General features: G+C 48.8%; 2 protein-coding genes across 4 annotated transcripts; both read left to right on the top strand.

Annotated features, from left to right (window-relative positions):
* Positions 1-342: 342 nt before the first annotated feature.
* On the top strand, positions 343-2,971 carry LOC123113456 (L-type lectin-domain containing receptor kinase SIT2-like). Its single transcript, XM_044534687.1, has one exon. The coding sequence runs from the start codon at positions 523-525 to the stop codon at positions 2,566-2,568; it is 2,046 nt and encodes a 681-aa protein (XP_044390622.1). The 5' UTR covers positions 343-522; the 3' UTR covers positions 2,569-2,971.
* A 1,232-nt stretch (positions 2,972-4,203) lies between these two features.
* LOC123113455 (eukaryotic translation initiation factor 3 subunit C) lies at positions 4,204-8,791 on the top strand. Of its 3 annotated transcripts, XM_044534686.1 has the most exons (5): positions 4,204-4,402; positions 4,919-4,983; positions 5,105-6,910; positions 7,368-8,306; positions 8,552-8,791. In XM_044534686.1, exons 2-5 carry the CDS (start codon positions 4,960-4,962, stop codon positions 8,774-8,776), a joined length of 2,994 nt encoding a protein of 997 aa, XP_044390621.1. In that variant the 5' UTR covers positions 4,204-4,402; positions 4,919-4,959; the 3' UTR covers positions 8,777-8,791. The 3 variants fall into 3 exon arrangements, with proteins under 3 accessions (XP_044390621.1, XP_044390619.1, XP_044390620.1); XM_044534684.1 differs by having other exon boundaries at positions 7,368-8,664; XM_044534685.1 differs by having other exon boundaries at positions 4,234-4,397; positions 7,368-8,664.
* The last annotated feature ends 590 nt before the right edge of the window (positions 8,792-9,381 follow it).

Here is a 9,381-nt window from a genome sequence, read left to right as displayed (position 1 = left end):
AAAATATATAAAGAGAAAGAAAATCCTTTGGCGGATCCCAATCTGAATTCTTGTTTGTCCTTGACGTAGAAAACGCCGAAACCACACATATTACCGGCCCCACGAAACCTACTTGCGGACCTTTAATGACAGAGCAGTCCCGATCTACCGATCGATCAAGCCTGCATTTCTACGCCATTTCTCTGCAAATGTCCGTCTCAGTCAGCGCCTCGCGAATCGCGAGCGAGTGTGTAACTGTGTATGCACGAGGCTTGGAAACTTCGTACCCAGACCAACCGGGAAGAAGATTGATATATGGCACGTGCTTGACCAATTGATTTGGCGCATCACGAGCGTGATTCGCCGGAGCTGCTCCACGAGCTCGGGGAAGACTCCGGCAGCGAAGTCAAGCGCGCAGAATAGTGGCCGGACACGGACCCGGCAGCTGCAAATCATATACGGCGACTCGTCACTGCGCCGGCTGCACTGGCTGAGCGCACCGCACCGTAGTCCTCTCTTTGCTGGTGCCGTGCCGTGGCCGGCATGGAGAATCTGCGGCGCCCCCTTCTCGCGGCTCTCCTCCTCGTGTGTTTCGGCGCCGCCGTCCAGTGCGACGGCGATGGCGAGCAGTTCGTCTACTCCGGCTTCGCCGGCGCGAACGCCACCCTGGCCCTGGACGGCACGGCCGTCGTCCAGCCGAGCGGGCTCCTGGAGCTGACCAACGGCACGGCCCAGCTCTCGAGCCACGCGGTTCACCGGACGCCGCTGCGCCTGCGGAGGTCGCCGGGCGACGGCGTGCGCTCCTTCTCGGCGTCCTTCGTGTTCGGCATCATTCCCCCGTACTCCGACCTCAGCGGCCACGGCATCGTCTTCTTCGTCGGCAAGGACAACTTCTCGGCCGCGCTGCCGAGCCAGTACCTGGGCCTCCTCAACAGCGCCAACAACGGCAACGCCACCAACCACATCTTCGGCGTCGAGCTGGACACCATCCAGAGCAAGGAGTTCCAGGACCCCGACGACAACCACGTCGGCATCGACGTCAACAGCCTGCAATCCATCGCCGCACACCCCGCCGGCTACTACGACGACAAGACCGGCGCGTTCCACGACCTGCTGCTCATCAGCGGCAAGGCTATGCAGGTCTGGGTGGACTACGACAGCGGGTCCGCGCAGATCAGCGTGTTCCTGGCGCCCCTGAAGAATGGCGCCAAGCCTTCGACGCCCCTGGTGTCAGCCAAGTACAACCTCTCGGAGGTGCTCGTGGAGCCGGCGTACGCCGGCTTCTCGTCGTCAACGGGCACGGTCAGGTCGCGCCACTACATTCTCGGCTGGAGCTTCGCCATGGACGGCCCCGCACCTCCCATCGACATCGGCAGCCTGCCGAAGCTGCCGTTCGTGGGCGCCAAGCCGCGGTCTAAGGTGCTGGACATCGTCCTGCCGATCGCCACCGCGGCGTTCGTCCTCGGCGTGGTGACCGTCGTGGTCCTGCTCGTCCGGCGGCGGTCCAGGTACGCGGAAGTACGGGAGGACTGGGAGGTGGAGTTCGGGCCGCACAGGTTCACGTACAAGGACCTGTTCCGCGCCACGGAAGGGTTCAAGAACAAGACGCTGCTGGGGTTCGGCGGCTTCGGGAGGGTGTACAAGGGGGTGCTCCCAAAGTCGAAGCTGGAGGTGGCGGTGAAGAAGGTGTCGCACGAGTCGAGGCAGGGCATCAAGGAGTTCGTGGCGGAGGTGGTCACCATCGGCCGGCTCCGGCACCGCAACCTGGTGCAGCTGCTCGGCTACTGCCGCCGGAAGGGGGAGCTCCTCCTGGTCTACGACTACATGTCCAACGGCAGCCTCGACAAGTACCTCTACGGCGGCAGCAAGGAGAAGCCGGCGCTGGACTGGGCGCAGAGGTTCCGGATCATCAAGGGCGTCGCGTCGGGGCTGCTGTACATCCACGAGGACTTCGAGCAGGTGATCATCCACCGGGACATCAAGGCCAGCAACGTGCTCCTCGATGCCGACATGAACGGGCGGCTGGGCGACTTCGGCCTGGCGCGGCTGTACGACCACGGCGCCGACCCGCAGACGACGCACGTGGTGGGCACCATGGGGTACCTGGCCCCGGAGCTGGCGCGGACGGGGAAGGCGTCCCCTCTCACCGACGTGTTCGCCTTCGGCGCCTTCATCCTCGAGGTGGCCTGCGGCCGGAGGCCCGTGGAGCAGGCCATGAGCGACAGCCGGCTCATGCTGGTGGACTGGGTGCTCGAGCACTGGCAGAAGGAGGCGCTCCTCGAGGTGGTCGACGCGAGGCTCGACGGCCAATACGACGCCGGCGAGGTGGTCCTTGCGCTGAAGCTGGGGTTGATGTGCTCGCACCCCATGCCCGGCGCGAGGCCTAGCATGCGGCAGGTGATGCAGTACCTGGAAGGTGACATGCCGATCCCCGAGCTGACGCCCACGCAGATGAGCTTCAGTATGCTGGCCCTGATGCAGAGCCAAGGGTTTGACTCCTTCGTCTTGTCGGCGGCGTCGGATCCGTCGTCGGCCACGAACACGATGATGACCATGGGCACAATCAGTGGGCTCTCCGGAGGGAGATGACATAAATAATTTTGAAGGACTCGTGAGTTGTGCTCTGCAGATGTTGATCGGGTGTCACGAGTAGTATTGGTAGAACTAATAACCCTGTTCTTTGTGTAGTCCTCCTACTTCGGTATAGTTTCCCTGAGATCCTCCTAGCGTACATGTATAAGCTTAGCCACACTATTACATGGATATCATACTTATACACGTGCTAGTTAAGTTGATATTTATAACCGTTTATGTACATCCTTTTATTTCGTTTTATTTTGAGGGGAATGTACATCCTTTTATATATGGGTTTGTCTAAGACACATCTAGACGTGACATAGTTATGTCACATCTAAACTGATGTTCACTCTGTTTGTGGTATATTATTTTTGTCCTAGTTTGTTTTGTTTCTTGTTGCTGCATTATAGTATATTTGTGGGAGCTTAGATGTGACATTCTTAAAAAATATCTAGATGTGAATTAGACAAACTAGGTGGAATAGAATTTTTTTTCCTATATTTGGGCAAGATCAATGATTTAGTCCAAGAATAGATCACCCTGATTAACACGAGCAACAAAGCACTTCAGCTATATGTTTTTTTTTTTTGCGTGGAACTTCAACTATATGTAAGTTGCCTAAATTTTTTGTCAAGATTCATGCTATTTTTTTTCTGTTGTTTCATGGCTTCTTAGGCTGGTTTTTGACTTGCCCTTGTTTGAGGAAAGTCGACTTTTTCCTTAGGCTGAATTTTTGGATTGCCCCATTTGGCGTAAGTTGATTTTCCTATTGTACTTGAAGCATGTTACACATTGCTCGTTCTTTTGTTTGTACGCGTTTCTTGCCTTTACTTTTCTTTTTATTTTTAGTCAATTTTTAATTTTTATACAAGTGCATTTTTGACATGTTGGATGAGTGGAAATGTATACACAAAAGTACTGTATAGTATGTGAGTAAACTACACTAGAGTGTGAAAGTTACACTACTATGCATATTAAAAAAATCAAACTCGGTGCAAAGTTGTGTGTAAGTTTAATCAATCTCAGTGCAAAGTTGTGTGCAAGTTTTTTTAAATTTCATTTTCTTAAAAGGGTAATACCAATGTCTCTAATTCATTCTTCCTTATAGAACTCCATTATTATGGTTTAATTTTAATTTTCAATTCATTCTCTTTCTTATTTAAGGGTAAACCAATGCCACTAGTTCATTTCTTCTTAGGAAAATTCTTTTTTGTAATGTTTCGCAATTATATCCTTATTCTTGCATATTATAAAAACAGAATTTATGTGCAAATTTATCATTATTATTTTTAATTAATTTGTATTTCTTCCTAAAGGACAATACCAATGTCAATAATCCATTATTCCTTAAAGAGCTTAATTATTTTGTTTTTATTCGTTTTTATTTCATGTTCTTTCTTGTTTAAGGATAATACCAGTGCCACTAATTTACTCCCTAGGCATATTATAAAAAGTGCAATTTCATCTTTTGTTTGTCATCGCCGGTCAAAAAAAAGCTCCTTTTATAGCGGGTGCGCTAGCTCGTATGCTGCTTTTTTTAGCAGTTGCTGGGTAGAAAATTTGGAAGGAGAACAGCCGCCCAGCCCACAAGCCCAGTTTACTCCAAGCAATACGCCGACCCAGCCCACCAAGAGTCCAGCGCGACCATCTCTTCAGAAAAAAAAAACCCTCATAAAGAAACGCTTCCGAAACCAAACCCTAACCCTCGCCACCTCTACAGTCCTTCCGCGCCTCCGCCCTGCACGCCTTCCGCCGTCGCCCCCCCTCCACGCCTTCCGCCGCTGAACGCCTCCCTTTTCCGCTGGATCCGAGCCCGCTCCGCTCCGCCGTCGCGACTCAAGGCAAGGTAAAATCGACCTGATCGAATCTCTCTCCGAGTTAGCATTGCATCCCGGCGGCCAGCGCCCTCGACGCCGCCGCCTCGTCGCCCGCCAGCCCGCCGCCGTGTCCCAGCCCTAGCCGCCGACGAGAGGACGGGCGCCACCCCGACTCCGTGGGATATCGCAGACTACGCTTAGCCGACGTATCGTGTTTGGTCGCGGCCCCTCGCGATTCCTCAATCCAGTTGGTTTATGTTTAGGTTAAACCGTATAGTTTATCAGTTTATAGGTCTATGCTCATAGACGCGAACTTAGTTGTCTTGTTTAACTGCTTCTGATGAGCTATTGTTTGTCTCGAGGTTGATTGATCCATCTGAATCAGTCCGTAAGCATGGTTCTGCTATTCCGTTATTGTCAAAAAACTGTGTGTTCTGAGGATATAAGTTATTCGTTCTGCCAGCCCGTGGTTGAATTAAACCGTGTGCTTTCTTATGTAGTTTGTTCTGGTTATAATTCTTTCTCTACCTGTATTACTTTTGCAGAGCTTTGAATCTAGCTGAAGGAAAACAAACAGACAACAGCCATGGCGTCTCGTTTTTGGGGACAGGTACTTAGTCACTGACTCCAATTCTTTGGTGCATCCTTACAGTAACTACTATGTATAAAATTCGTCCTCGTCAAATGCAGTAATACCTTTTATCTTTGTTCTGTTGTACCCAATATATCAGGGAGACAGTGACTCCGAGGAGGAGGTGGACGATATCGAGTCAGAACAAGGGAGCGATAGTGAAAAATCAGAAGCTGGTGATGGGGGTCGTGATGGGTCCAAGAACCGCTATTTGAATTCAGATGACAGTGATGACTCTGATACTGAGAGCCATCGTGTGATTCGCTCGCTGAAGGACAAGCGCAATGACGAGATGAAAGCTACTTCCGACCAGATGCGCAATGCAATGAAGATCAATGACTGGCTTAGCTTGCAAGAGAGTTACGACAAGCTCAATAAGCAGCTTGAGAAGGTTGTTCGTGTCAACGAATCTACCAAAATTCCAAATAGGTACATCACAACTCTTGTATTACTGGAGGACTTCCTTGCCCAGGCTCTTGCAAACAAGGAAGCCAAGAAGAAGATGAGCAGCAGCAACGCCAGGGCACTCGTTGCAGTGAAACAAAAACTTAAGAAGAACAATAAGCAGTATGAAGACCTGATCCAGAAGTGCAGAGATAACCCAGAGAGTTTTGAAGATGACATTGCAGATGACAAGGTTTCGGATGATGATAGTGGTGATGATGGTAGTGACGTAGATATTGTGGATCCTGAACCAGACCCAGGTGACAGTAGCGATGACAATAAGACTGATCTGGGTGGAGCCTGGGAAAAGAAGTTGAGCAAGAAAGATAAGATTATGGACAAACAGTTCTTGAAAGACCCCAGTGAGATTACATGGGATATTGTTGATAAAAAGCTTAAGGAGATTGTGGCGTCGAGGGGTAAGAAGGGCACTGGGAGAATTGAGCGTGTGGAGCAGCTAACATTTTTGACTCGTGTGGCAAAAACCCCTGCCCAGAAGCTTGAAATTCTTTTTCATGTGATTTCTGCTCAGTTTGATGTCAATCCTAGCTTACTTGGTCATATGCCGATCAACGTGTGGAAGAAGTGTGTTGATAATATGCTTCTTGTGCTTGATATACTGCAACAATATCCTAATATTGTTGTAGACACCTCAGTGGAACCTGATGAGAAGGAAACTCAGAAGGGTGCTGACTACGATGGAACGATCCATGTTACAGGTGACCTCGTTGTGTTTCTGGAGAGAATTGACTCTGAATTTTTCAAGAGCTTACAGTGCAGCGATCCATATACAAAAGATTATGTTCAGAGGCTTAGAGACGAACCCTTGTTTTTGGTGGTTGCACAGAATGTCCAAGATTACCAAGAACGGGTTCAGAACTTTAAGGCTGCTGCAAAGGTTGCATTGCGTCGTGTTGAACTAGTCTACTACAAACCTCAAGAAGTGTATGATGCAATGAGGAAACTGGCTGAGCAGACCGAACTTAGCATGGATGATGGAGATACTGAGGCTGGTGAGGAGCATCAAGAAGCTGATGACAATAGGGGACCGCCACCATTTGTTGTGATTCCAGAGGTTGTGCCTAGGAAGCCTACTTTCCCACCAAGCAACAGAGCTTTGATGGATGATCTGATGTCTCTGATTTACAAGTATGGAGATGAAAGGACCAAAGCCCGAGCAATGCTGTGTCAGATATATCACTATGCAATCTCTGATGAATTTTCAGTGGCTCGTGATTTGATCTTAATGAGTCGTTTACAAGATGGGGTTCAACTTATGGACATATCATCACAGATTTTATACAACAGGGTCATGGCCCAACTGGGGTTATGTGCTTTCAGGGCTGGTTATATTGCTGAAGCTCATGGTTGCCTGTCTGAGCTATATTCATTTGGGAGAGTGAAAGAGTTGCTTGCGCAAGGGGTACAGCAGAGCCGATACCATGACAAAACTCCTGAACAGGTGAACTTCCTACCCCCAGAACACACACTTTCTTTGTCCCTTATTTGGGTAGCCCCACACTGGTCAGTATGTTGTCACCTAGTCCTGCATAAAACATTCATAGTTGGAAAAGTGCCACCATTGAGTTATTTCTGTACTAGAACAAGTTTGTTTACAGAATTCCTTGATAGACTTTCTATTCGTGCATTTATTTGTTATTTCATTACTTGCTACTCGTTCTTTTTGAATTTTCAAATAACTCTGATGTTTCATCCATATTGAAAAGATTATCAACTCTTATTCTAAGTATTTCCATAACTGATATATCTGCTCCAATTCTTGGGTTTAGCTACAGGATTTAATATATAAAGCTGTGCTCAGAAGATATACTATGTACAAATATTTTTGGAACACTATGTAGTTACTTTTGCGCTAGTGATCATCACTTCTCACACTATCGTTACTCTTACTCTTGCAGGAAAGACTTGAGAGGAGAAGGATGATGCCTTGCCATATGCATATAAATCTTGAACTTTTGGAAGCCACACACTTGGTTTGTGCTATGCTAATTGAGGTCCCCAACATGGCTACCAGTGCTTTCGATAAGCGGAGGCCTATGAGCAAAACATTCCGCAGGCTTCTTGAAATTAGTGAGAGGCAGACTTTTGTTGGTCCTCCGGAGACTGTGAGGGACCATGTATTGGCTGCCACAAGAGCCCTCAGTAAGGGTGACTACGAGAAGGCTTTCAGTGTCATCAGTTCACTCGATACCTGGAAGCTTTTGAGGAACAAGGAGCATATTCTTGAAATGGTGAAGCTTAAGATCAAGGAAGAGGCTCTCAGAACCTATCTGTTTTCATACTCATCTTGCTACGAGTCCCTGAGCCTTGACCAGCTCACTACAATGTTTGATCTCAGTGAGAAACAGGCTCACAGCATTGTTAGCAAGATGATGATGCATGAGGAGCTTCATGCAAGCTGGGACCAACCAACGAATTGCATCATTTTCCAGAACGTGGATCAAACTAGGCTGCAGGGACTACTCTTCCAGATGGCGGATAGGCTCTCTGTCCTTGTGGAGAGCAATGAGAGGGCGTATGAGGCTAGGACTGGTGGCGCCCTCGAGGGTGCACCGCCCAGGCGCAGGGGTGGTGATGGTCAAGACTCGTATGGTTTGGGCAAGTGGCAGGAGAACTTTGTATCATCACAAGGGCGGCGAGGCGGTGGTAGGTCAGGCTATGCTGGCCGAACCGGAGTCTCTGGTCGTGGTGGTGGCTACCAAAACGACAGGTTCCAGAACGACAGGAGTGGCCAGGGATCCCGTGGAGGCTATGGTGGTGGCGGTTCACGGTTCCATGATGGAAGGGCTCGCACGCAGTCCGGTATGTCATCTAGAGGGGATGGGGGTGCACGCTTGGTGAGCCTGAGCAGGTAGAGATTAGAAGGAGCATACATACAGTAGACATACCTTGAAGCACTCCATTAGAAAATTAGTTTTGAAGCACTCCATTTTTTAGAAGAAAGAAGTTTTGAGGCACTGGTTTTCTTCCATAATTTAGAAATCTTCGGCCGTTCTGAACCTGTCAGGAGACTCAAACCGAGTTTTCTGATCTGAATCTGTTTGCTATTTTTTCTCGGTAGCTTTTGATCTGAATCTGCCAGGAACTCAAAACTGAGTTATATGGTTTGTGTTGTGGGAGTAAGGACCATGTGGACACTCCTACATTTGACAAGAAAGGTTTATACCATGCAGTGGTCCTTTTTTGTTTGAAATTTCTGCTATGTGTTGTGGCTGATTTTACTGCGATTTTTGTTGCGGAACGAAAATCTACAGGGCTTGAAGTCTTATTTGAGAACTCTTCGGTTGTATACTTCCAATTATCATAAGAAGCCCCCGCACGCTGAAATGGAACGAAAAGCTACTCGCATATTCACCGCCAGTGTCCTAGAATCCTAGTATTGGTACCGAACTGAAACCTTGATCTTTTAGGTCGATTTTTGATTTCCAGCGGCTCTACTGTCCAACACGCTGCGCTAGTAAGAAGATCCGATCCTGATTTCCTGTGGCCCTTGTTTATTACAGTCGGTTGCTACTTCTGTCACCCGGCGGCCGCCAGTTCAATTTGACTTGCCCTGAGCCGTTCCTATACACATACTGTATTTCGATGCGATGCTCTGTTCTTCAGTAGAGCCGTGGAAGCAGGTTCCGTACTATAGTTCTTGTTTTGAATCAGAATGATCGAATCCTTTCAACGATGGTTACATGTCCCCTTTTATATCTCTCGAAGGGACACGACGATCCCTCGAGGAGGCGTCGGTTCCAGGAGATCGAAGGGAGGCGTCGGTTGCGGGACAAACCGCAACGACGGTTTGGGCAAGGGGAGATTTTTCCCTAATTACAGAATTATTTTTAACACTCCCCCTAATCTACGCTTGACCATGTAGATCATCTTCACGATTGTCCGGGAAGCTCTATCATCTCAAAAGATTCT

This window comes from Triticum aestivum, chromosome 5B (genome assembly GCF_018294505.1).
Source record: "Triticum aestivum cultivar Chinese Spring chromosome 5B, IWGSC CS RefSeq v2.1, whole genome shotgun sequence".
NCBI lineage: Eukaryota > Viridiplantae > Streptophyta > Magnoliopsida > Poales > Poaceae > Triticum > Triticum aestivum.
This window is presented reverse-complemented; position numbering and strand designations above follow the sequence as displayed.